The sequence below is a fragment of the Acinonyx jubatus genome, chromosome A3 (assembly GCF_027475565.1).
Source record: "Acinonyx jubatus isolate Ajub_Pintada_27869175 chromosome A3, VMU_Ajub_asm_v1.0, whole genome shotgun sequence".
Lineage (NCBI taxonomy): Eukaryota > Metazoa > Chordata > Mammalia > Carnivora > Felidae > Acinonyx > Acinonyx jubatus.
In genome coordinates, this window is record NC_069388.1 from 72460163 (window position 1) to 72488133 (window position 27971).

The window sequence follows — 27971 nt, forward strand, 5'->3', positions numbered from 1 at the left end:
CACCCCATTAATTGTTTACATTTTTAATGTAATTTTAAAATCCTGGATTCCAAGAAGTCTTAGCTGGAACTTCTTTTTCTTCATAACAAACAATTTCATCTCCCACTTTAAATTCTACCTTTTCTTCATCCAAACTGAGACCACAGTCCATTCCAGTTTTGATGACTGAAATGTCATCTTTATGGTGTTTCAATGAGGTTAATGAGCCTTAAAATATAAAAACAAAAAAACAAGGTAGGTATACTCAACAAATTATACCTGCTAAGTGCTATACAGTCTGGTGTTAAAAGGAAAATTACCCTGAAAGTCCTAAATTTTACAGTCCTATCATGTTAAATGATGGAACTAAATACTAGGGAAACCAAAGAAAAATGGTTTGCTGTAAGCAAGATGTGGCTTATAGGGAAAGAACTAAATCTCAAAGGTTAGACTAATTTTGCAGAGGATGGCATTGTACTCAAGATTTAAAGAATGAGATAATCCAGGATAAAAGACATTGCAGGCAAAAGGTCAAGGTAAACCAAGTACAATGCTGTAGATCAGGGGTAGGAGACAGCTGGAAGGGTAATTTGCGGCCAATTTTTAGAAGCTTAGGAAACTAGATTACTGATTTATCAGGCTTGTTACAGTTTATATAGATTACCAGGCAGGACTAAAAATCCTGGAAGAGACATCAGGACTAGTAAGGGAGGGAGCCTGTCACCTGGAGACGAGGTTTGAGTTAACAAAAGGTAACAGCCTGAACCAGGATATGGGAGTGAGATTTTAGGTGGTTACATGGAATCAGTAGGTTTGGGTGACTGGATTTAATATTATAGAAACAGATTGTGATCTTGCTTACCCTTCCAAATAACATGTCCATTACGGATTAATTTAAATTTTTTCTGTTTTTCTAACTGACCCTTTTGGACTCTGCAGCCAGCCACAGGAACTTTTTTCTTCCCTTCTGTTACAGAGAAGGTAGCTAGTATACAAGCCTCACCTTTAGAAAGAAGAGAACATTTGATGCACACAAAACAAAAGATTCTGAGAAATACATAATTTCACATATTCTGCAGAGCAAGAATTAAAGGTGTGAGAAAAACACATACTCATGTACTGAAATCTGTTTTTCTGACTCTACCAACTTTATTTTCCTGACTGCTCATAGAAACATAAACATGAAAATCCTTGGGTTTTCTTGGAAAAGAACCTGCTTGCCTAAAAAAATGAACAAGGGAAAAAGAAATTCACTTTTTTAGCTGAAAATGCACTAGAAGATAACAGTTTACTGTCTGCTTTATGAAAACCTAGTTTTCACCTGTCCCTCAATATATTATTCTTGAAGAGAACATCTGTCATCACCTAATTTTAATCTCCCCATTGATAATTTATATTCACTTAAATACTGATTCTGTGACTTAATTTTTTTCACTGAAAATTAAATTCCAATAATGACGTGGTATCACACACTATAATATACCGATTTACTGGGGTTAGTGTTATTTGGCTGATGGAAACCCTTGTATGACTCAAAAGTTTTCCAAATTGTGCCTTAGCACAAGAACATACAAATCTCCGTATGGTCATGTTTAGCAGATCAGAAAAGCCTAAAATAAATCTCTGGACCATAAGAACAGATAAAACGATTCAGTCCATCTCAAATAAATTTAGGCTTCCATCTGGCCAAGGGATATGCTAGAAAGAATATTTCTAAATATGTGATATTTAAACGTAAAATTAACTATTCTCATGGTGGACTTCTCAGCCAACTCCAGGACAAAATCAGTGGCTCCTTCCAGAACACTGTATATAATCTTCATGCATCCCATCCCAGTCTAATTTGTGTTATAATTAGTTGATGTCTAAACCTTAGGGCAAGTTCTTACTGCCTAACTTGCCTTTGTATCCTCAGGGCCAAAGCATAGGCTGCAGAGGGCAGGTTTATAATACATAGGAAGTTACATTGAATATATCATTTTTTTCTAGGACACAGGCCATTTATTGGAACAGTGAAGGTATTTCAACAGTGAACTATAATTCCCCTAAACTTTGCTTTCAAGTGTTCTTCACAGCACCTAAGATATGAATGTTTAATATTCAGTGAACACTCACCAATTGGATGCTCTTCCACAATGCAAGGCAATCTGCTGCTCAGTTCTTCCTGCAAATCTTCAATTAGGCGGTAAATGATTTTGTGAAGTTTAATTTTTACTCCTTTTTTTGTAGCAGACTTCTGGATAACATTGCCTGCATTCACATTGAAGCCATATATAACACCTGGGAAGCAGAAATAGAATCAATAAAGTAGCACAAATATTGTATTAAGGACTTTTCTTTTAAGCAGAAACTCAAATCTAAATAGTTTTATTTCGGGCAGCCTGAGTGGCTCAGTAAGTTAAGCTAAAGGTCGGACTCTTGGTTGCAGCTTAGGTCATGATCTCTTGGTTTGTGGGATTGAGCCCCGTGTCTGGCTCTGTGCTAACACCATAGAACCTGCTTGGGATTCTCTCTCTCCCTCTCTCTCTCTCTGCCCCTCCCTTGCTCACTTGCATGCTCTCTCTCAAAATACACTTAAAAACAAAAAGGTTTTAGGGGTGCCTGGGTGGCTCAGTCAGTTAAGCGTCCAACTTCGGCTCAGGTCATGATCTCACAGTTCATGGGTTCAAGCCCATGTTGGGCTCTCTGCTGACAGTTTGGAGCTTGAAGCCTGCTTCAGATTCTGTGTCCCCCTCTCTCTGCCCCTCCCCTGCTCATGCTTTCTCTCTCAAGAATAAACATTAACAAAAAAGTTTTATTTCCTTCTATGTAAATTAAAAGGGGTGACGAAAAATTCTGTAATTTTTTCTCATGAAAACTAGTAAATTTTCAAATTAACCAAAGGATTTTACAAATACTATTGTAGCTTGTTTAACAAGGAAAACTTCTTTATAATTTTTAAACCCATTAATTTAAGAGACAAAAGTACCCATACTGTGCAAGGCAGTATGCTAAACAAAACTTTGATTTTTATACCAGAGAAATAAGAAAACAAAAATTGAATAGGGCTGAAATATTTTTACATTATTTTAATAACAATTGTATTACTAAATTATAAACTTATTGTCTACAACTTTTTGTGGTTTATTCTTAGATATTCAGCTGGCCAAAAGATGCTCCAAAATAGTTACTAAATTGGTAAAGTTTAAGAGTTATTTAAGAAATGAAAGAAATTCTATGGAGTTGACTATTTTGCCAAAGAACAAATAATATATTTAACAGCAAATACCTTAGAGGGAATAAAAAGCAAAACACTCCTGGCCTTAAACAAGTGATAAAAATGAAAGCAAACAAGTTAATCAAGAGAAAAACACAACCACCTTGAAAGTTTTATCATTAAGAAATCATTTAACACGCTACCTGCATTATATAGTATAGTGCTAGGCTGGTCAATGCCTAGAAAATACTTTGAATTAGCCAGTACTGGAGCACCTGGGTGGCTCAGTCAGTTAAGCGTCTGACTTCAACTCAGGTCACAAGTTGGAGCCGCACATTAGGCTCTGTGCTGATAGCTCAGAGCCTGGAGCCTGCTTCAGATTCTGTGTCTCCCTCTCTCTGCCCCTCCCCTGCTCACGCTTTGTCTCTTTCTCTCTCTCAAAAATAGATAAAAACATTAAAAAAAATTTTTTTAATTAAAAATAAATAAAAATTAAAAATGAATTAACCATAACCAGCATTACTATTTAGTAGAAGTAACATCTAATTCTAAATAAGTACAGTCACTAAGTACCTCCTTCCTAAGTGATTCATTAATTAATAAAATGTTGGTGCCTTGCTAGGTGTTAGACTTAAAGTGAGTCATGAGTCACCTTTTTGTATATCGTAAGTTCAACTAATAGTCCAGTCCCCCTACCTTCTAGGCATTTAATTAAAGCTAAAAACTGTTTGCTTCAATAGTGCATATACTAACGCTAAAAACAGCTTTTAATCTAAGAAAGATTTATATAATTATCAATAGACAAAAAACAGGTAGACAAAAGTAAAAGATGAAGTAAAATACTGAACAGGCTGATTACAGTGTCAGGAGCATTCAAAAGTCTAAATAAAAGATACAGAGAACCAACCTTGGATTGGGTGGGGAAATGGGAAAGGCAGTAATTATCTTTATTTATAAATAAATAAGTAAGTAAGTAAGTAAGTAAAATCAAAAAACCTTCTGGGACTTGAAAGAGTTCCCCAAGGTTGTAGTGTGAAAACAATGAGTGAAGTTATGGCTGCAATACTGCGCATCCCACTGAGCTCAAAGGCTGGGACTCCACTAGAGCAGGAAGGGTGATGCTGATAAGGGTAAAGGGCAAGTTGATTAGCCAAGCTACAAAAGACTGAAGGTAATGGTTCACAGTGTGTTCTAGGCAACACAGTTAAACAAACAGGAAAAAGAAATCTTACCATGAAATGTTTCAGCAAGGTTAACATCATTTTCACTGACATCACCCACACCAAAATGTACTAATTCAAGTTCACACTCATGTGAAGCATCATAGGTATCCATAATGTTCACAATGGCCTCAACAGAACCATCAACATCACCTAAAAAGGTTTGAAATTACTGGTGTTAAGAGTTAGACATTAACAGACACAAAATGACAAAAATCTATTTAAAGTCATAATAGGAATGGCATTTACCACTTTTATTTAGGTTTAGCATTATAAACATCTATTTAACTTAAGTATTTAGAACCAAAAGTACATTTACAACAAAACATCAAGAAAAATGTTTATTAAAATCTCTCCCAGTGAGTCATCCAGAGTTCATGAGTTCAAGCCCCATATCAGGCTTTCTGCTGTCAGCACGGAGCCCACCTGGGATCCTCTATCCCCCTCTCTGCCCCTCCCCTGCTCGTGTTCTCTCTCTAAAAAAGAAATAAAAATTAAAAAAAACAAAAAAAAAAAAAAAAACAAAACACCTCTCCCCCAGTGAGACATGGGCAAAAAGGAGGGCAAAAGGTACAACCTTCCAGTCATAAATAAGTCATGGGGATGTAATGTACAGTACAGTGACTATAGTTAATAATACTATATTATACATTTGAAAGTTGCTAAAAGAGTAGATCTTAAAAGTTCTTATCACAAGAAAAAAAAGTTTTGTGACTGTGTATGGTGATTAGACTTACTGTGGTGGTCATTTTGCAATATATACAAATATCAAATCACTGCTATATACCTGAAACTAACATAATGTTATATGTCAATTACACATCAATAAAATAAATCTCCCCCAAAATACCAAAATAATTTTAGCTTAAATTTAATGGCCCAAATTAATTGTGAGAATGAAGAAATATACATATTTATAATACAAAAATGAGTAATGAAGTAAAATCTTTCCAAAGTCACCTTTAATAATTATAGGAAGTACATTTGAATCCTTTTCTTCTTTCTCTTTTGTCTTTAAGGGTTTTTGTTCTTTTTTTTCTTGGTACTTTAGAAATGATCTCTCCTTCCAATGCAAAGTGCCATATTTCTCACGGGCTTTCCGATGTGCTTCTTGGTGTTCCTTTCGCTTTTCTTCCATTATTTTCAGATTCTCTTTGTTTTTCTCCTGTTCTTGCTCATACTTCCGCCAGTCAACAACTTCACGTGCCCTATGCTTTATAGGGGAAAAAACAGGCATTATTTAACTAAAGAGAAACCAGCATCTTATGGATTAAAAAAGCTTGATGTTTTTCCCCAACTTAGCTTGGTCTAACTCATATATGAAACCACTAATTTTATAAATTTTGATAAACTTATAAAACTTTAATCTAGGGTCTTTGTATACACAGATGATTTAATTTTTAAATATTACCTCAAATTTTTAAAAATTCCATAGCCAAATTATAAAATGGCACCACTGGCCCTCTCATAAGCCTTTATAGTCTATACTTATTTGTTAACACAAATATACTTATTTGGTAGAAAATCAGAGAATATTTAAAATCACTGTATCCCACGATATATCACAGTGAAACTGGCAAGATACAAAAAAAAAAGAGAGAATTCTGAAAGCAGCTAGGGACAAACAGGTCTTAACCTACAAGGGAAGACACATAAGGGTCATAGCAGACCTGCCCACTGAAACATGGCAGGCCAGAAGGGAGTGGCAAGAAATATTCAATGTGCTGAATAGGAAAAATATGCAGCCAAGAATCCTTTATCCAGCAAGGCTGTCATTCAAAGTAGAAGGAGAGATACAGGCTTTCCCAGACAAACAAAAACTGAAGGAGTTCATGACCACTAAACCAGCCCTGCAAGAAATCCTAGGGTTACCCTGTGAGTGGAAAGCAGCAAAGACTACAAAAGACCAAAGACAACACCACAAGCATGAAACCTACAGATAACACAATGACACTAAATCCATATCTTCCAACAATAACTCTGAATGTAAATGGACTAAATGCCCCAATCAAAAGACACAAGGTATCATTGTGTCTAAAGACACAATGGATAAAAAAAGAAGATCCATCTATATGCTGCTTACAAGAGACTCATTTTAGACCTGAGACACATTCAGATTCAAAGTGAGGGGATGGAGAACCATCTATCACACTATCGGATGTCAAAAGAAAGCCTGAGTAGCCATACTAACATCACACAAACTAGATTTTATTTATTTAAAAAAAATTTTTTTAATGTTTTAATTTTATTTTTGAGAGAGAGAGACAGAGTGTGAGTGGGACAGGGGCAGAGAGAGAGGGAGACACAGAATCTGAAGTAGGCTCCAGGCTCTGAGCTGTTGGCACAGAGCCTGATGTGGGGCTCGAACTCACAGACCGTGAGATCGTGACCTGAATTGAAGTCAGACGCTTAACTGACTGAGCCACCCAGGTGCCCCCCATACAAACTAGATTTTAAAACAAAGACTGTAAGAAGAGATGAAGAAGGGCATTATATCATAATTAAGGGGTGTATCCATCAAGAAGAGCTAATGATTATAAATGTTTATGCCCCTAACTTGAAATGCCCAAATATATAAATCAGTTCATCATAAACATAAGGAAGCTTATTGGTAATAATACTGTAATTGTAGGTGACTATAATACTCCACTTACAACAATGGACAGATAATCTAGGCAGAAAATCAATAAGCAAACAATGGCTTTGAATGATACACTGGACCAGATGGACTTTGACAGATATATTCAGAACTTTTCATCCAAAAGCAGTACATTCTTCTCAAGTACACATGGAACATTCTCCCAAAGAGATTACATACTGGGTCACAAAACAGCCTTCAACAAATATAAAAGGATGGAGATCATACCATATATATTTTCAGACCACAACGCTAAGAAACTTGAAATCAACCACAAGAAAAAATTTGGAAAGCCTCCAAACATATGGTGGTTAAAGAACATACTACTAAAGAATTAATGGGTCAATCAGGAAATTGAAAGAAGAAATTAAAATATATATGGAAACAAATGAAAATGAAAACACAACAGTCCAAACCATTTGGGATGCAACAAAGGCAGTCCTCAGAGGAAAATACATCACAATCCAGGCCCATCTCAACAAGCAAGAAAAATCCCAAATACAGAATCTCACCTCACACCTAAAGGAACTAGAAACAGAGTGCAAAGAAAACCCAAGCAGAAGAGAAATGATAAGGATTAGAGCAGAAATAAACAATATAGAATAAAAAAAAAAAAAAAACAGTAGAACAGATCAATGAATCTAAGAGCTGTTTTGAAAGAACAAACAAAATTGATAAACTCCTAGCCAGACTTCTCAAAAGAGAGAGGACCCAAATAAATAAAATCACAAATGAAAGAGGAGAGATCACAACCAACACCACAGAAATACAAACAATTATTAGTGAATACTATGAAAAATTATATGCCAACAAACTGGACAATCTGGAAGAAATGGACAAATTCCTAGATACCCACACACTCCCAAAACTCAAATGGGAAGAAACAGAAAATTTGAACAGACCCATAACCAGTGAAGAAATTGAATCGGTTATCAAAAACCTCCCAACAAGTAAGAGTCCTGGTCTAGATGGCTTCCAAGGGGAATTCTACCAGACATTTAAAACAGAGTTAATACCTATTCTGCTCATGCTGTTCCAAAAAATAGAAATGGAAGGAAAGCTTCTGGACTCATTCTATGAAGCCAGCATTACCTTGATTCCCAAACCAGACAAAGACCCCACTAAAAAGGAGAATTACAGGCCAATTTCCCTGAAGAACACAGATGCAAAAATTCTCAACAAAATACTAGCAAATCGAATTCAACAGTATATTAAAAGAATTATTCACCATGATCAAGTGAGATTCATTCCTGGGCTACATGCCTGGTTCAATACTCACAAATCAATGTAATTCATCACATTAACAGAAGAAAGGATAAGAACCACATGACCCTGTCAACAGATGCAGAAAAAGCATTTGACAAAATACAGCATACTTTCTTAATAAAAACTCTCAAGTAAGTTGGGATAGAAGGAATGTACTTTAACATCATAAAAGCCGTATATGAAAGGCCCACAGCTAATGTCATCCTCAATGGGGAAAAACTGATAGCTTTTCCCCTAAGATCAGGAACACGACAGGGATGTCCACCCTCACCACTGCTATTTAACATAATCTTGGAAGTCCTAGGGTCAGCAATCGGACAACAAAATGAAATAAAAGGCATCCAAATTGACAAAGAAGAAGTCAAACTTTGACTTTCCACAGATGACATGATACTCTACATGGAAAACCCAAAAGACTCCACCAAAAAACTGCTAGAACTGAAACATGAGTTCGGCAAAGTCACAGGATATAAAATGAATGTACAGAAACCAGTTGCATTTGTATACATCAATAACAAAGCAACAGAAAGAGATATCAAGGAATCGATCCCATTTACAACTGCACTAAGAACCATAAAATATTTAGGAATAAACCTAACCAAAGAGGTAAAAGATCTGTACACTGAAAGCTATAGAAAGCTTATGAAAGAAATTGAAGAAGACAAAAAGAAATGGAAAAATATTCCCTGCTCATGGATTGGAAGAACAAATATTGTTAAAATGTTGATACTACCCAAAGCAATCTACACATTCAAAGCAATCCCAATCAAAATAGCACCAGCATTCTTCTCAGAGCTAGAACAAACAATCCTAAAATTTGTATGGAACCACAAAAGATCCCAAATAGCCAAAGTAATGTCGAAAAAGAAAACCAAAGCTGGAGCCATCACAATCCCAGACTTTAGCCTGTACTACAAAGCTGTTATCATCAAGACAGTACGGTATTGTCACAAAAACAGACACATAGACCAATGCAATAGAATAAAGAACCCAGAATTGGCCAACTAATCTTCGAGAAAGCAGGAAAGAGTATCCAATGGAAAAAAGAGTCTCATTAGCAACTGGTGCTGGGAGAACTGGACAGCAACATGCAGAAGAATGAAACTGAACCACTTTCTTACATCATACATAAAAATAAATTCAAAATGGATGACAGGCCTAAATGTGAGACAGGAAACCATCAAAATCCCACAGGAGAAAAAAGGCAGCAACCTCTTTGACCTCGGCCACAGCAACTTCTTACTTAACATGTCTCCAAAGGCAAGGGAAATAAAAGCAAAAATGAACTACTGGGACCTCACCCAGATGAAAAACCTTCTGCACTGCAAAGGAAACAATCAACAAAACTAAAAAGGAACTGACAGAAAGGGAGAAGATATTTGTAAATGACATATCAGATAAAGGGTTAGTATCCAAAATCTATAAAGAAATTACCAAACTCAACACCCGAAAAACAAATAATCCAGTGAAGAAATAGGCAGAAGACATGAATAGATACTTTTCCAAAGAAGACATCCAGATGACAAACAGACACATGAAAAGATGCTCAACATCACTCATCATCAGGAAAATACAAATCATAACCACACTGAGATACCACCTCACACCAATCAGGCTAAAATTAACTCAGGAAACAACAGATGTTAGTGAGGATGTGGAGAAAGGGGAACCCTCTTGTACTGTTGGTGGGAATGCAAACTGGTGCCCCACTGTGGAAAACAGTGTGGAGATTCTTCAAAAAATTAAAAATGGAATTACCCTACAACTCAGCAATAGTACTACTAGGAATTTATCCAAAGGATACAGGAGTGCTGATTCACAGGGGCACATGTACCCCAATGTTTATAGCAGCACTATAAACAATAGCCAAATTATGGAAAGTGCCCAAATGTCCATCAACTGATGAATGGATAAAGAAGATATAGTATATAACAATGGAATACTACTTGGTGAGGAAAAATAATGAAATCTTGCCATTTACAACAATGTGGATGGAACTAGAGGGTATCATGCTACGTATGTCTTCACTCATATACAGAATTTGAGAAACTTAACAGAATACCACAGGGAAAGGGAAGGAAAAAAGTTACAAACAAGAGGGAAACAAACCATAAGAGACTCTTAAATACAGAGAACAAACTGAGGGTTGATGGGGGCGGGGGATTGGGGGTGCAGGGAAAATGGGTGATGGGCATTGAGGAGGGCACTTGTTGGGATAAGCACTGGGTATTGTATGTAAGGGATAAATCATGGGAATCTACACCTGAAGGCAAGACTATACTGTATACCCTGTATGTCAGTTAACTTGACACTAAATTATTAAAATAATAAATAAATAAATAAATAAATAAATAAATAAATAAATAAAATCACTGTATCATGTATATAGGAATTAAGCTAGATATACCTCAGATTCTACTTCAAGGATTTCATCTCCTGCAGAAGGGAGGTCTCTCCAGCCTACAATTCCCACTGGCATGCTGGGACAGGCCTCATGGATTGTTTTTCCATTCTCATCAAACATTAAGCGTACTTTTGCCCAACTCTTTCCAGCAACCAGAATGGAGCCTCTCCTCAAAGTTCCTCTTTGAATTATAGCTGTAGTAACAGGCCTAAAATGAAAATAAACATATATATTCATAATGCCATAATCAGGAAGTAAGCACTTTCTTAAGTAGAGCAAAGATATCTTTACGAGACTAAAATATATATACTATGTACACACAGGGTTAACCCCACTACTTCTCAAGCAGTTTTTCATACTATAAAAACATTTCTACATAATTGCCAAAAGGTAGAAGCAAACCAAATGTCCATCAACTGAGTAATAAAGAAAATTCAGCGTATACATACAATGGAATATTATGCAACCTTAAAAAAGAAAGCCCTGTCACATGCTCCAACATGAATGAACATACCATGAGGACATTATGTTAAATGAAATAAGCCAGTCAAAAAGGACAAATACTGTATTATTCTAGTCATATGAAGTACCTAAAGTAGTCAAAATCATAGAAACAGAAAATCTAAAGATACTTGCCAAGGGTTGGGGGTTGGAAGGAGGGGAAATTAGGGTTTCGTGGGTATAGAGTTTCAGTGGGGTTTTTTTGGTTGTTGTTGTTGTTTGGGGTTTTGGGGGTTTTTTTGGGGTTTTTTTGGTTTTTTGAGAGAGGGTGCAAGTGAGTGAGGGGCAGAGAGAGGGAAAGGGAGAGAGAATCCCACAAGGGGAGAGAGACAGAGAGAGAGAAGAGAGTGAAGCAGGACTCACCCAAAGCGGAGTACAAGCTCACCCGAAGCAGGGCACGAGCTCACCTGAAATATATGCACAAGCTCACCTCGTGTGGGACTTGAACCTAAATTGTGAGATTATGACGTGAGCCAAAGTCAGATGTTTAACTGACCAAGCCACCCAGATGCCCCAGAGTTTGTTTTACAAGATTAAAAAGTTCTAGAGATCTGTTGTACAACAATGTGAAAATACTTAATATTACTGAACTTAAACATGGTTAAGACGGTAAATTTAATGTTATGCTTCTTTTATCACGCTTTTAAAAAAAAGGAAAACAAAACACATTTCTTATCAGCTTATGGCAGTGGAGGATGCAGTTAGCTGAGTGTTCTGACAGAATGCTAATCCTCTTTCCGTAACTAATTTGTTAAGAAGTGAAAACCTCTTGCTGATAGGGAGAAAAATTAAAGAGAAGAAAAACCCAAAGACCTTCCTGGATAGAATATTAGTGGGTAAGGACATAAAGAATTTAGAAACCTTGAGGGCAACATTTGCTATTTCATTCCAATTTGTTAGTCTATGAGGCTTTATTTATCAATTCAGTTAAGTCAGTGGAGAAAAATATCCAAACAAACTGAACTACTTACACCATTAAATGTGACTAGGAGATATATAGATAGTTGCTATGGCTACTGGTAACTGCATTTAAAACAAATTTTTTAATGTTTATTTATTGTTGAGAGAGAAAGTGTGCAAGGGTGGGGGGGGGTGTGCAGAGAGAGAGAGGGAGACACAGAATATGAAGAAGGCTCCAGGCTCTGAGCTGTCAGCACAGAGCCCTATGTGGGGCTCCAACTCACGAACTGTGAGATCATGACCTGAGGCGAAGTAGAACGCTTAACTGACTGAGCCACCCAGGAGCCCCTGATAACTAAATTTTTATGTTCCATGTGCTAATGCAATAAAATGCTTTTCAAAACAAATGCTTTGAAAATATTGTCCATGTCTAACAATAATATGCAATAAAATAATGCACTGTTACATAATCAAGCCACAAAAACAATGAAACAAATTATTAAAAAGCAAGCATTTTAACAGTCCTACCCTCTTCCTTTGTCCGTGAAAGATTCTATTACTGTTCCTTCTACTGGACCATTGAGGTCTGCTTTCAGTTCTAACATTTCTGCCAGAGCAATTGTTGCCTCTGCCAAAGCCATCAGATTATTGCCCTTTAATAACAAAAAAGGGTGTTAAGATACATAAATAAAATATTATCTGTAAATGTAAATACCAGTGTCAGAAAGCGAAATAATCCTAAACAGTTATATCATACTTTTCTCTTTAAGCATTAAACGCATGAATCACCCAATCAGAAAGAAGGAAGGAGGCCAGGAAAGGAGGAAGCGGGGAGGGAGGGAGGAAAAAACAAAGGAAGGAAAAGCAAGAAAACCTGATCCAGGGACATATCTTTCAAGAAAGAATGGCGATTTTCTTTTCTTTTCTTTTAATGTTTATTTATTTTTTAGAGAGGGAGAGAGAAGAGAGAGAGCAAAGCACGAGTGGGGGAGAAGCAGCAAAACAGGGAGACAGAATCTGAAGCAGGTTCCAGGCTCTAAGCTGTCAGCACAGAGCCTGACGCGGGGCTCGAACTCATGAGCCATGAGATGATGACCTGAGCCAAAGTGTGATGCTCAACCAACTGAGTCATCCAGCCACCCTAAGAATGGAGATTTTCTTAAAAAGAGGCCCACTAGTGGTGCTTATTAATACCCCTTCATAAATACATGCTTCATGCATTCTCCTCCATCTTTCTCTACCATTGCGTTCTCTTCCTCTCGCTTTCTTTACAATGCTACTTGACATTTGAAGTTCTAGCCAACTGAATAAGCTTTCACATCTATTATTTCATTCGATCCACTCAAGAATGCTGTAAAATAAGTAAATCAAACATTACTTACTCTTATTAATAAGGAAAAAAAGTACAAACTAGACCCAGTGTCTAAGATATACTCTGTAATTACCCAGCTGTGTAACCTTGAAGAATCAGTTCACCTCCCTGGATCGCCTTTCCTCAACTGGAAATGAGGAAGCTTGATTAGATGATTCTTTCACCTTTAATGATCTATGGTTACTAGGCATTCTAGGGCTCCAAGATCACACAGCTGATTAACTGACGATGGAACTCAAACTGATGGGTAAGGGATTTTTCCACTCTCTGTCAGTTAAGAGGCTGCTCAGTTGTCAGAGTATAAAACAACGGAGACAAGTTGTTTGTAAACAATACAAAACAATACTTTCCTTACCCATCCAAATATTCCCAGTATTGATTTAAAGTTACAAAATGCTACTCTGAAAAGTAGAGCTGGGGTGTTTCTTTGCATGAAATAGTCCTCTATCTCTACTTGGAAAAAAAGGCCTCATCTTTCTTTCTGCCACACCCTCCCAATTCCCTCCATTCCCCAGAAATCATCTCTGCCATGCATAAGCAGCTTTACATTTACCTACTCATCTCAAGGTATCTGGGCAGAAAAGGTGGCTGTGTCTTCAAATGTTTTAATCTTGCCATCTGGCTTTCAGAGTGCAACAGCAATTGAGGTATAGTGGAAACATAATAAAGCAAGGTGGCATTTCAGAGTTTCAGAGAAAAAGAGGCCTGGCTTCAATATCAATGAAGGCATGATTGCTAAGCATCCTAGAAGTAACAAATTTAGGAAAATTAAAGATAAAATGAGACTTAATTAGAGGAAGGTGGCCAAATACAGTACCATCCCCTCAGTAAGTGATCTGGAAAAAAAAGTATTGTAGATTATATATGAACCATGGAACATGATAAGAATGGACAAAAAAGGAAATTGTTACTTAGCAGCAACCTGTACAGGAAAAGAGAACTGCAAAATGCTGTCACAAAGCAGGTACTCAGCTTCCTTGGTGTTTTTCAATCAGAAAAGAATAATTGGTCATTTAAAGGAAAATGGAGAGGCACCTGGGTGGCTCAGTTGGCTTTAAGCATCCAACTCTTCATTTCTGCTAAGGTCATGATCTCACAGTTCCTGGGATCTAGTCTCACTTCAGGCTCTGCACTGACAGCACAGAGCCTGCTTAGGATTCTCTCTCCCTCTCTCTGTCCCTCTCCCACTCACATTCTTTCTCTCAAAATAAATAAATAAACGTTAAAAAAAAAAAAAAAGAAACTGGAATTCATCATAAATAACAAAACTTATGGCAATTTAATTCATGGAAACATTGAATCAATCAATAACAAACTGAACCCAAATGTTTTATCTTTGTATTAGTGAAATTTTTATGTTTAAATATCTCTTAAATGCCCTAAAACCTATTCTGTAATTTTTCAGTATAAAATCAACTACTTTTTATTACAAATTGCATTTCATTTCTGCTTAAAATAGTCTTCAGCAGCTTACTATTACACTATGCCTACAACATCCACCATGTATTCTTATACTTAGAATAAGCATTAGGAGGCACCTGGGGTGGCTCAGTCAGTTGGGCATCTCACTTTGGCTCCGGTCAGGATCTCACTGCTCGTGAGTTCAAACCAGCATTGGGCTCTGCACTGACAGCTCAGAGCCTGGAGCCTGTTTCAGATTCTGTCTTCGTCACTCTGCCCCTCCCCTGCTCGCTCGCTCTCTCTCTCAAAAATATAAAAAACGAAACATAAAAAAATTAAAAAAAAAAAAAAAAAAGAAAAGCATTAGGTCTGGACTTGATCCCTGACTGTTCTGTTGTATAACCCTAGACTGGTGACTGACCTCAGAAAGCCTAATTTCTTTTTTTCTTTCTTTTAATGTTTATTTATTTTTGAGGTAGGGGACAGAAAGAGAGGGAGAGGTTCTGAAGCAGGCTCTGGACTATCAGCATACAGCCCAACAGAAGGCTTGAACTCATGAACTGTGAGATCACGACCTAAGCCAATGTCCGACAATTAACTGACTGAGCCACCTGGGCACCCCAGAAAGTCGAATTCCTAATCTGCCAAACCAAGATAATGATGCTAGCCTTGCCTAGTACACAAAGGGTTTTTAAACAACAGAAATTATATATGTCCAGATGTTCTTTAGGTATAGTCCCCTATGTGCATTATGAACAGCAGTCCCAACCTAACACATGATCTCTGAGGTGCCTGCACTTACCGTGAGTGCAGAGATGTGCACTGCTTGAACGTCACCTCCATAATCCTCACACACTACATCATGAGCTAGCAGTTCTTTTTTCACTTTTTCAGGATCAGCCTCAGTTTTGTCACATTTGTTTATAGCAAGGACGATAGGAACTGAAGAGTTAAAAAGAATGCAAATGAGGATACCTTCAATTCCAGGTATTCACAGTGAAAGACAGCAACCTTTTCTAGCTTTCTCTTTACTGAGTAGATGTACTAAACTACAAGAAAGACCTAAAAGACCTGCTTTAGACCCCCTCATCTTTCTGCACATAAAGGAGGATTCTGGATGCGAGATGTCAAAACTGTAATTATAAGCAGATTCTGAATTAAGAATAGATACCTAAGATGAAAACAAACAAACAAACAAACAAACAAAAACAGAATTTGGGTAGAAAAAGGCCTATCTGTAAGCCTGAAAGCAAGATCAGCAATTACACTGAATATAATCTGCAGAAAGAAAATTAAAAAGTCCAGAAAAGATTCTAATTCAATTCTAACACCACTAGATCATTTGCCTCTTCTTTTGAGGAGCTATTAACTCATTGAAACCCAACATCTTACCCTGGGCTGAAACGAAGTAGCACTGTTGTAAACTTTCTTTCAGGATTTACGGCAATTCTTTATTAATATATACTTTAGTGACTGACATATTGTAGATTCTCAATAAATGTTTACTGAACAAATGAACCAAATAATCTTATAATCTACTTGTCTTGATCATTAGACAAATCACATAAAATGCTAGGAGATAATTCTCTGGTTGGGTTTCACCAACTGTGCTACAATTTTCTCAGGTATCAAAGGAAGAAAAATTGAAAACAGAAACAAAAAAGTTATCCACAACCTACTATTATGAAAAAGTACATTCCATATGGATGAGATGGAACTTAAGGGACAAGAGAACAGGAGTAGAAAGCATGATGTAAGAAATTTATCCTATCTCAACCAACTGCTTTGCTATGGATCCCTGGCAAATTTATCACCCTCTTCTTTTTGTTGTAATATTCCCTATGTTCATTAAGAACATAGTCCATTCCACAAAGGCAGTTTTGAAGAATTAAAAAGAAAAGAGAGTAACACTGGAAGCTAAAAGAGCAGATTTCAAATGTGGACACGTTGCAAATTAACTGTAACTGGAGGCAGTTCCTGCCATTCTCGGTTCTTAGTTTTCATGCTGTTAAGAACTGGCGTAGACAGTGATTCTCAAACTTTTTTTTCTCTTGCCAACAAACATAAGGGAATATGATGCACTCCATCAAGGTACATTTTCTCAAGATAACAGTATTTTCTCAGTGAGTGTAGGGTAATATCAGAATAAGAATGAATGAACAAAGTATGTGTGTGGGGGGGGGGTAGTAGCTATTACCACAGTTTCTAAATGGAGAAGTGATTTTTAAAAAGTTTCAATTTTATACCTCTAAGAATTTATGTAAAGCATACGAAGAAAAAGTTTCTCTTTAGAGAAGAATTCAAGATAATAAATGAACAAGGAATAACAGAATTAGAATATAACCATTTTGCAACTCCTAATGTTAACAGGTGATGGGTATGTAGTTTATTATTCTACTCTTACCTTTATAATTATTTAACATTTCCATAACAAAAAAGTTTTTAAAAAGTCATCTGTGGTTATTACATTTTCACACCATGCCAACTAAGTAAACAGTATTAGAAGGACTGTATTTATGGTCACAGGTCCCCAGCTGACTCCTGCTACGCTCTTTTTAGTAGTTACATCTGTGGGAAAACAATTCAATCATCTTTGAGCTGTATCTGTAAACAGGCATAATAATCCTGGAATTGCCAGGTAGATTAAATGAGCTACATGTACAGGGCACCAGAATAGTGACTTTTTGTAGATATTTAAAAAAAAAAGCAACTGCTTTCCTGATACACATAATCAGCCACACAGTACCTTGAGCATCTTTGGCATGCTTAATAGATTCTACAGTTTGTTTCATCACTCCATCATCTGCAGCTACGACCAATATGACAATGTCAGTGACTTGAGCACCTCTGGCCCTCATTGCTGAGAAAGCAGCATGTCCTGGAGTATCAAGAAAGGTGATCTTTTCCCCAGAAGGCAGAGACACTGTGGAAACAGAAATCCAAAAATACTAAGGACTCAAATGTGCGCTTTCTTAATACAAAGGAATATATGTGAAATTATCAAATAGAATCAATAATTCCTTAAAATAATTTATTCCTCCCATTAATTTTAATTGGGAACAATACAAATCATTATTTCACACTGAAAAATGATAACAAAGCAGTGAAACCTTTAGTGTTTTCATGTTATAATTTCAAAGTAAAACTTTTTATATTTTTAGAACATATTTTCATAAATGTACCAACTGGTACCTATTCTGGAGAGAGAACAGACTGATAGTTATATAGGAAGTTTCCCTTTCATTAGCTACACAATTGCCTTAAGCAAAAGGCAATTTAGTACAGAGTAGCTCAGGATTTGAGCCCAAACCCAGCCCAAACCCTGCCTTGGATGTAAATCCTAGCTTTGCCATTTATTAGCTGTATATCTCAAACAAATAACCTATCCAAGCCTCAGCCTCCTTATCTGTAAACAGGGGTATTAATACGTACTTCGTGATGTTGTGAAGATAAAAATAAAGCATATAAATAAGGGGCTCACCACACCACACACCACAGTGCTGGGCACATGCTAGTTGCTCAGTAACGGTAGCTGCTATTTAATTATTATTATGAACATTATTGTAACCAGGCATTGAACAATTTTAAGTTCATTAAGCCAAACTAAGAATTGCCAGAATAAAAATATAATTTTTTTCTTATAGAATGTACAAAATAAGCTTTATTAACCAGCTGCTCGATATTTCATCAGACCAACAGCCTTAAGCTTTAGACTTTCCTTTTACTTTTAATTTGTGTATCTCACGTTAGGACACTTGGTTTAAGAAAACAGTATGTGGGATTCCCAAGCACACTGTAAGGTAATTTGGGTCATACCAAGAAAGGCACCAATGTGCTGAGTGATGCCTCCAGCTTCCATTGCTGCCACTTGAGTTTTTCGCAGTTTGTCGAGTAACGTCGTTTTCCCATGATCAACATGGCCCATTACAGTAACAACTGGGGACCTTGGGGTTAATAAAGCTGGATCTGCCTGAGGCCTACAATTAACAGCAAAGGAGTTTCATTTCTTAAATATCTTTATAGCCAATGAATTGGTTTGCAGTCATCTCTGTGAGCTACCACTAACAATACAATCCAACATTCAGCTTTGATTAGATATAACTATCTTCCCCTTCCACACATATAATAACCTATGACAAAACATGTAATGACTGCCCATGCACAGTTGGCATCTTCAAAACAACAAGCAGAACTGAATAAAATTTTTAAATTCAGGGTCAATATATACACTCAACAAACTAAGAAAAACAACCCTTAGAGTTTGATAACCCGAATATATTTAAACACTCTGATGTTTTAAACACTTCGAAGAAAAGTTTAATCTATATTCCCATGTCACTTTAATTGCAAAAAAAATTTAAAGCAAATCTTTCCATTATAAAGTGTAAGTAAAACTAAGTGGTCTTCTTTCCGCAATATGCATGGTTAAGTTTTACCTTCTTACAGCATCTTTATTTTCTCTGACTTTGTCCTGTTTTAATTTGCTCCATTTTAACTTCATCCCCGCCTTCTTTACCACTTCTTTGATCCAGACTTCATCTAAATGTGAGTGTGCTTCGAGTGAGTCTATGTCAATAGCAGTGTTCATTAAAGCTTCATATACACAATCTGGGTGGGACAGAAAAACCTTTTAGGATCATGAAATAAATGTTCATGAAAATGACCTCTATTAATAAATCTCAATATAAACAGTATACTCAATGAGAGGAATTAACTATGTAAGCTGTTCCTCTGTTAACAAACCACAAATAAGCTGAAAAGAAAATAATCTTTAAAATATGATTCATTTATATTAACATTTCTACATATTCATAAATATGTGAATATGTACCTTATGAATGATCTGAGCCACCAACAAAACATTATTAGGCATATTGTATACATTTAATATTGAGCAGTTCTTTGAAAACTTGTAGTTACATATGTCATGTCTATACAAATGTGTATGTATATATAGTTGATATTCATTATTTGCAGCAGTTCTGTTCTATAAACTTGCCATGAATACTGAATTAGCAACTACTAAACCATCATTCCAAGGAAAAATATAAGGTTAGTAGGTTCCTTCAGCTCCTGGTCACATCTTCATTAGCAATCAATACATACCTAGTTTTATGTGTTTCTGTTTTAAGACACGTTATTTAATGTATTCTGTTGATTCATTAATACTGAACGGCCAGCCAAAAGCACTAAAAACAGCACATGAACAAAGCTTATCTAACACATGCATTTTCTCTGTAAAGCACACTACAGCCTTCTTGCAGTTAGTAACACTTCACCACTATGCTTAGGAGCCATTTTAATCAGCAAAATCAACAAAAAGCATAAAAATGTAAAAATGTGGCACTGAATAAGCCACAAAATGACACTTGTTTGCAGCATGAGAGCTAAAGCAAGAAGGCAGAATGTTGCCTTGTTGAACCTCAGCTAGGAATGTGTAATTGGGTAACTCAAATTTTTCACTGCTCCACACATGTCCAGGAATGACTGCAAAAGCAGTGTGAATACTGATTTTGGGGCTACAAATACATTTTAGAGAATCTTCCAATACAAAATCCTCAAATAACGAGGATCAACTGTATGTACACACACACACACACACACACACACCACACACACACAATCTCCGTATATACACACACATATAATTAATTAATTTACTTATGTTATCTATTTATGGTCTCCAAAAAGTCTTGAAATGTAAGAAAAATATTTACTTGGTATTCTATTTTACATAATGTACTTTGTTTTCATTTCAGTCATACTTCCTTGTGGATGATAAATGAATGTATCGGTCAATAAAATAAGTTTTATGTTTCCAGATGTTCAATCACCCTTTAAATATATATTTTGAGGGCCGCCTGGGTGGCTCAGTCATTTAAGCATCTGACTTCAGCTCAAGTCATGATCTCATGGCTCATGAGTTCCAGACCCGCATTGGGTTCTGTGCTGACAGCTCAGAGCCTGGAGCCTACTTCAGATTCTGTGTCTCCCTCTCTCTCTGCCCCTCCCCCGCTCATGTCTGTCTGTCTATCTGTCTGTCTCTCTCAAAAACAAACACTGAAAAAAATTTTAAATATGTATTCTGAGAGACACATATGAAAGAAAGGCATCCTCAAATAAACAGAACATTATACTAAAAGAATATCCTATGCAGTAGTGTGCAGGTAAATGTTTACTCAGAAGACTCTCCAAAACAAAAAAAAAAAAACACCCTGATTATTATAGCATTTCCCAATTTCCACAGTGCAAATACTCCCAGATGGTTGATTTCAGCTATCAACATGAAATCACTGAACACAGAGATGTAAAGAGATGCACAGTAGCATACCATTATATAGAATTTCCACCATATAGGTACATAGGCATAAATCACCTCAAAAACACATAGCAAAATGCAGTAAAATAAAAAGGTTTGTTTTTTTTTTTTAGTTTACTTGTGTATTTTGAGGGTGGGGAAGGGTAGAGAAGGAGGGAGAGAGGGAGAGAGAGAGGAAGGGAGACGGAGAGGGAGAGGGAGAGGGAGAGGGAGAGAGAGGGAGAGGGAGAGGGAGGGGGGGAAGGGGGGAGAGGGAGAGAGGGAGAGAGGGAGAGAGGGAGAGAGGGAGAGAGGGAGAGAGGGAGAGAGGGAGAGAGGGAGAGAGGGAGAGGGAGAATCCCAAGCAGGCTCCAAGCTGTCAGCACAGAGCCCTACATGGGGCTCTATCTCATAACCATGAGATCATGACCTGAGTCAAAATCAAGAGTCATATGCTTAACCAACTAAGCCACCCAGGTGCCCCAAGAGTGAAGGGGTTTAAGGAGTATTTATTACCTTTGTTTATGATTTATGTTACCTTTGTTTATGTTTATGATTTTTAATGGAAGCTCACATACTTCCTTATAAATTAGCAACTCAAAAGTTGGTACAAGCCAGCTCCACTTATCACTGATCCTATTCTGTAATAATGCCAAGAAATCTTTTCCTATATATAATCCCACAACATCCTTTCCCAAGAAAATATATTTTAAAAGAATGATACAGGGGCACCTGGCTGGCTCAGTTAGAAAAGCATGCTACTCTTGATCTCAAGGTCATGAGTTCAAGCCCCACACAGGGTGTAGAGATTACTTAAATAAATAAAACTTTAAAAAAAAATGATACAATGCAAATTTTCTATATGGATATGCTCTCATAGAACAATAAAATTCTAAACATATACATTATAATGAATACAATTCTAACAATGCTAAAATCCCTAATAATCCAGTAAATACTTTTCCAATATGATATCCTAAACTTTTTTTTTAAATGTTATTTATTTATTTTGAGAGAGCGCAAGCAAGTGAGTGGGCATGCACACGAGCAGGGGAGAGTAAGAGAGAGGGAAAGGGAGAATTCCAAGCAGGCTCTGCACTATCAGCACAGAGCCCTATGCGGGGCTCGATCTCAGGACCCGTGAGATCATGACCTGAGCCAAAATTAAGAGTCAGATGCTTAACTGACTGAGCCATCCAGGCACCCCTGATATCCTAAACTTTTGAAAGGTAGCTTATGCAAAGATAATCTCTTTCCCTTTATATTAAATGCATTTAGCATTAACATATTATTTTATCTTTATCTAAGACTTAAATATTTACAAAGAGAAAAGTACCCAAAGCATTTCAACCACAGATATTACATCCTAAGTTATTTTAATTGACATAAAGGAAAAAATATATACTCACATTGCTAATTTAGTAGTTAAAAATATTCACCATCTTTAATTCAAATGAGAAGTAAATATAATATTAAATAAGCTTCAAATAGAGAGCTTTTATTTAAATCATGGCATATCAGTTTTGGGTCTAGAACACTGATCTGTGATTAAATTCATATTTCAATTATACTATTTACTTGGTAACACAGAGGAATTATTATAGTTATGGGAGTGTGTGGGGGGGGAATGTTAAAAAAAAAAGAATCCTCATCTTTTAGTGATAAATACAGAAATATTTATGGAATAAATGATATATTAATAATTGTCACTGGCTTCTGCATACATTATACTTACATTCCATTCTTACAGCTTTCATATATGTATGAAAACTGCCAACAATAAAAGTTTGAAAAATCAAGTATATTATCAATATTATCTATAAAATCCTACCAATATAGTTTTCCTTGGAAAAAATGTCAATGATACAGTCATATCTATTTGTTCTCTTAAAGTTTTCTAATAAAATGATTATATAATCCAACTGCAAAGTTATAAAAATGCAAGACTGGGCCAATTTTCTATTCTTTGTGAGGATGCACATATACAAAGAGTGGTGGCACTTTCAGGCTGGAAACATATTACAGTTCCAGCTCTGCCCTAGAGCTCTGCTCTAATTTACAAAATAACAATTCTTGAGAGATAATTTGGTCTGTGAATAAAAGCATGACCTCTGTAGCCATACTTCCTGAGTTCAAATCCTACTCTACCATATACTAACTGTGGCAATTATTCATCCTCTCCATGCCTCAGTTTCTCAACCTACAAATAGGGATAATAATTATACCTAACTCTTGTGCATTATGAGAATTACACGAGTTAATATACATAAAGTATTGGTACATGGTAACAGCTCAGTAATATGAGTTCTTATTATTAATTGTTTTTCTTTTTGCCAAGAGTCTGCTTCACTTGTCACTTTATTTCGCTATAATAATAGGCTATTTCTTATTTACTGAATTTTATTGTCAGCTTATAATAAAAACTCAAATTTTGCTCCAATAATCTTAAATCGGTAATAAATGCACCAAGAGTGCAATGAAGGAATTTAAAAAATGACAACGATGCTATACATTTATAAACAAAAACAGTATTATTAAAAGTTATTACTATAGGGTGCCTGGGTGGGTCAGTCAGTTAAGAGTTAAGCACTCGACTCCTGGTCTTGGCTCAGGTCATGATCTCATGGTTCATGACTTTGTGCACTGGGTCCAGGCTCTGTACTGTCAGTGAAATTCTCTCTCTTCCTCACTCTCTCACTCTCTCCTGCGTTCGCACTCTTTCTCTCAAAATAAATAAACTAAGCTTTAAAAAAAATTTACTACTACAAATATTTTTCTGCTGGCACTACAGATATTGTCACAATGAGTGAAAAAAGAAAATCAGGGGCGCCTGGGTGGCTCAGTTGGTTAAGTGTCTGACTTCCGCTCAGGTCACGATCTCAGGTCATGGTCTCACAGTTCAGGGTTTGAACCCTGCATTGGCTTCTGTGCTGACAGCTCAGGGCCTGGAGCCCACTTCAGATTCTGCGTCCCTCTCTCTCTGCCCCTCCCCGGCTCATGCATGCACACACGCTTTCTCTCACTCTCTCTCAAAAATAAACAAAAAAACCCAAAAAGAAAATCAGAAAATTATAGAACAACAAAAGGATAGTAAGTATAAATAGAGTACTTCAGACCAAAAATATTCTTTGGATTCGGTCTGTGTTGAGCATGGAGCCTGCTTAAGATTCTCCCTCTCTTCCTCCCTCTGCCTTTGCCCTTCTCCGGAGTGCTCTTTGTCTCTCAGAAGAAAAAAAAAACAAAACAAAACTCGGGGCACCCGGGTGGCTCAGTTGGCTAAGGGTCCAACTTTGGCTCAGGTAATGATCTCTTAGCTGAGTTCAAGCTCTACCATCAGGCTCTGTGCTGGCAGTGCAGAGCCTCCTTCAGATCCTGTCTCCCTCTCTCTCCACCCCTCCCCAGCTCGTGCTTTTTCTCTGTCTCAAAAATAAAAACACAAAAAAAATTTATTTTTTAATTAACCCATTAAAATAGTCTGGGGTACCTTGTTGGCACAGTTGGTTAAGTGACCAACTCTTGATCTTGGCTCAGGTCATGATCGGACAGTCTGCGACATTGAGCCCTGCATAGTGCTGACAGCATGGAGTCTGTTTGGGATTCTCTCTCTCCCCTCTTTCTTTCCACCCTCCCTCGCTCATGCTCTCACTTCTCAAAATAAATAAAGAAACTTAAAAGCCTACAGAATTTCTGAGAAAGAAGGGTTACTCCAGATAAAATCTTTTCCACCATTTTTGGCAAAGACAGAATAAACTAATTAGAGTTTGTGACCTAAAGTGAAAACTAGTAGAATGATTTGATATCTTTTTAAACCATCAGTCTAATTTTCATCTTTGAATGCCTTAGTCTCAATGAAAATAAGATACCAGGTATCCCATGTTCCCATATTTTTCCTTATAAAAGTATCTGACCCACCTATGTCTTTTTCCATTGCTCTGGCCAGTTCCTCAACAGTCATTCCAATCCATACGTCCACTTCCTTTTTGAATTTTGGTGAGGACAATGGAGATTTCTGTGCTCTTTCTTCCTATTAAAAATTCAGAATGCAACAGAAGAAAGAAAAAAACTTTAAGTGACAATGTAGATTTATTCTGGAATATCTACTACAATCACAGCTCCTATTTCTACCAAGTAACACTCCCATAAGTAGTTAAACCTTAGACTAAAATTTAAAATCCTACATCCTTAATTCACTATCATACACTGATTTCCAGGTAATCAAATTCATCCACATTACTGAACAACAAAATAAAACTTCCTTTCTTCACAAAGATGTACTGCCTCAAGTGTAGCATTAAGGAATAAAGACAAAACACTCAAAATGAATTTCTACTCAGAGCTATAGGAACTTTCACCTCAGACCAAGTAATACAGTAACTAAAATCTGTAACTACCTTCTTTGTTACTAGAAGCCTATATTGAGATAGAGCCGCGCCAACGAATGGGTCTATTTGCCAGGGTCGGATGCAGAGCTGAGCTGTCCCCACTGGGTAAGCAGATGAAAACACAGGACTCCACTGTGCTAACATTCTTCTTTGACACAGGCCGTGCAGCTGCCTAAAGACAGTGTGAAATCGTATCAAGTTCTCCAATTTCAGTATCTTCTGGTTCATGTTTCCCCTGGAAAAAGTTTTAAAATAATATTGGGTTAATATTAAAATCAAGTTAGCAAGTATTAATTGGATATCTACTACGTGAAAAGCATTGTGCTAGAGTTACATGAGTAAAGCTGGGTTTCTGCCCTGAAAAAATTCACAGTCTAATCAGATGGAATTCTAATCAGGTAGAATAACTAACTACTCTTTCGATGTTAACCATCATTATTGTTAATGTCTCTACTATGACAGAACTGAAATAAAACTTACAAAGGGATTTTTTCATTCTTGAAACATCAACTAACAAAATCACGAGAGTGATTTTTCTAAAATGCAAATTTGAACTCATCAGCTCTTTTTGCTGAACATCCTCCAGTGGCAGGCCATTATCCCATTTCACGTGCCACTTCAACACGTGTTATTAAGGATTATTTACCTGCCCTCTGCTAACCTCTCATTTCATCACTTACACCCTTATAGCACCTCACTCCTATCTCCAAGCTTTCGTTATTTTGACGCCCTCCCCCCGTAATCTTCAGTGGCTTGCCATCTCATTTTTGAACCTTTGCATATGCTCTACTTGAAATTGTCTTCTTTCAACCCTCACCATTTTCCCCTCTTCCTACCACACCCTCCCAAAAAGAAGATGCTTTAGAGTGGGAAGAGTACACTTCATACAGATCTATTGAATAATGCCTTTTGAATATCATTCTTGGAATGACAGAAGACTTACTTGAGAGAAAACTGCAACAGAACTCAGTGTAGTTCAGAACTAACAAAAGTATAATTACTTTTCTCCTCGAATTTTCTATTCCTTCTGCTCTCAGGACTGCATTTCTACAGCTTTGCTTTACAGTTTTTGAGGAAAGGAGCAACTAAAATAATGTGAGGTGTACATATTCTCCTCAGCAAACATTTCCTGAGTACCATCTTTCAGACATTGTGTATGAGGATGTTGATTCAAAGTTTAATAAGCCAGAGTCCTGTCATTCAGAGTTTACTGTTCCAATATAATGATTCTCAGGCACATTAAACACCTCAAGAATGGCACATTTAAAAATTTTTATTTAGGGGCGCCTGGGTGGCTCAGTCGGTTAAGCGTCTGACTTCGGCTCAGGTCACGATCTCGCGGTCCGTGAGTTCGAGCCCCGCGTCGGGCTCTGGGCTGATGGCCCAGAGCCTGGAGCCTGCTTCCGATTCTGTGTCTCCCTCTATCTCTGCCCCTCCCCCGTTCATGCTCTGTCTCTCTCTCTGTCTCAAAAAATAAATAAACGTTAAAAAAAAAAAAAAAAACTTAAAAAAATTTTTATTTAGGTACGAGTCCGTGGACTAAGAAGTAAAGGGATTCCTTTAGGAAACATTTTTAAAATGAGTCTAAACATGGGCATGGATTGATGGAATGGGAAGAAAGGCCCTACATGGAGATTAACCAAAGTACAGAAAGCTAACTGAGGCAGGAATTAGAAAACACACTGGTGGCAATAATCCAGGTGTGGAAACTGGAAGTTACCTCACTTACTACTTATTCCACGCTCCTCATTTTATAGAAAAGGAAAACGGGGAGTCCAGAGAGGTCAGAAAGATTTCTCCAATGTCATACCACCAATTAATGACAGTCAGGCCTAGAACCCAGGCTGTCTGACTCCCAATTCGGTGTTCTTTAGCAGCTAGGATCTCGTCATGGAATCTGAAAAAAGATGTTGGTGCGTTGGTGGAAACGTCTGGAGACCTGTCAGCCTTGGAACTTATCTGAAAGGTAAAAAGAAGTCATTGTATAAGAATGACGGCTCTGGGGTGGCTTCGCCTCGAAACGGGCCCAGAAAGCCTTGGGCCCAGGGCAGGAGGGCCGCGCGGGAAGAGGGGGGCAGCCGGCCGCTTCTGGGCAAATAATGCTTTCGCTAAACCTCAGCTGGGGTCACGCAGGGATTAAATGCAACGCGGAAAGGCTTCCGATTGCTCCGTGTTTACGATCGGTGCCACTGACACTTCAGGGCAAACAATACACGCCCCCTCCGGACGACCCGGCCAAGGAACCCCACTCACTTTGCTGCTACGTTAGGTCCGGGGTGTCCGGATTCTGAGGTAAGGCGGAGATCACCTTGCGGACCGGGACTGCAGTCCCACGGTCCGTTCCCGAAACGGTCCCCGTGGAACTTCCGGTACCGCCGGAAGCGGTCCTTTCCGGAATTCGGAAGTCAGGATCA

The 27971-nt window shown here is 37.2% G+C and overlaps 1 protein-coding gene across 5 annotated transcripts; it reads right to left on the reverse strand.

Moving 5' to 3' along the window:
• Positions 1-7: 7 nt before the first annotated feature.
• On the reverse strand, positions 8-27961 carry MTIF2 (mitochondrial translational initiation factor 2). 5 transcript variants are annotated; one of them, XM_027072431.2, is made up of 15 exons: positions 27811-27931; positions 27368-27516; positions 25567-25792; positions 25088-25199; positions 19314-19485; positions 18694-18854; positions 17624-17800; positions 15680-15819; positions 12633-12757; positions 10707-10911; positions 5356-5608; positions 4408-4548; positions 2095-2259; positions 842-982; positions 8-207 (listed from the first exon to the last, which is right to left on the reverse strand). In XM_027072431.2, the coding sequence occupies exons 3-15, from the start codon at positions 25783-25785 to the stop codon at positions 35-37; spliced, it is 2184 nt and encodes a 727-aa protein (XP_026928232.1). In that variant the 5' UTR covers positions 25786-25792; positions 27368-27516; positions 27811-27931; the 3' UTR covers positions 8-34. The 5 variants fall into 5 exon arrangements, with proteins under 5 accessions (XP_026928232.1, XP_026928231.1, XP_026928230.1 ...); XM_027072430.2 differs by having other exon boundaries at positions 27287-27516; XM_027072429.2 differs by having other exon boundaries at positions 27278-27516.
• Positions 27962-27971: the final 10 nt, after the last annotated feature.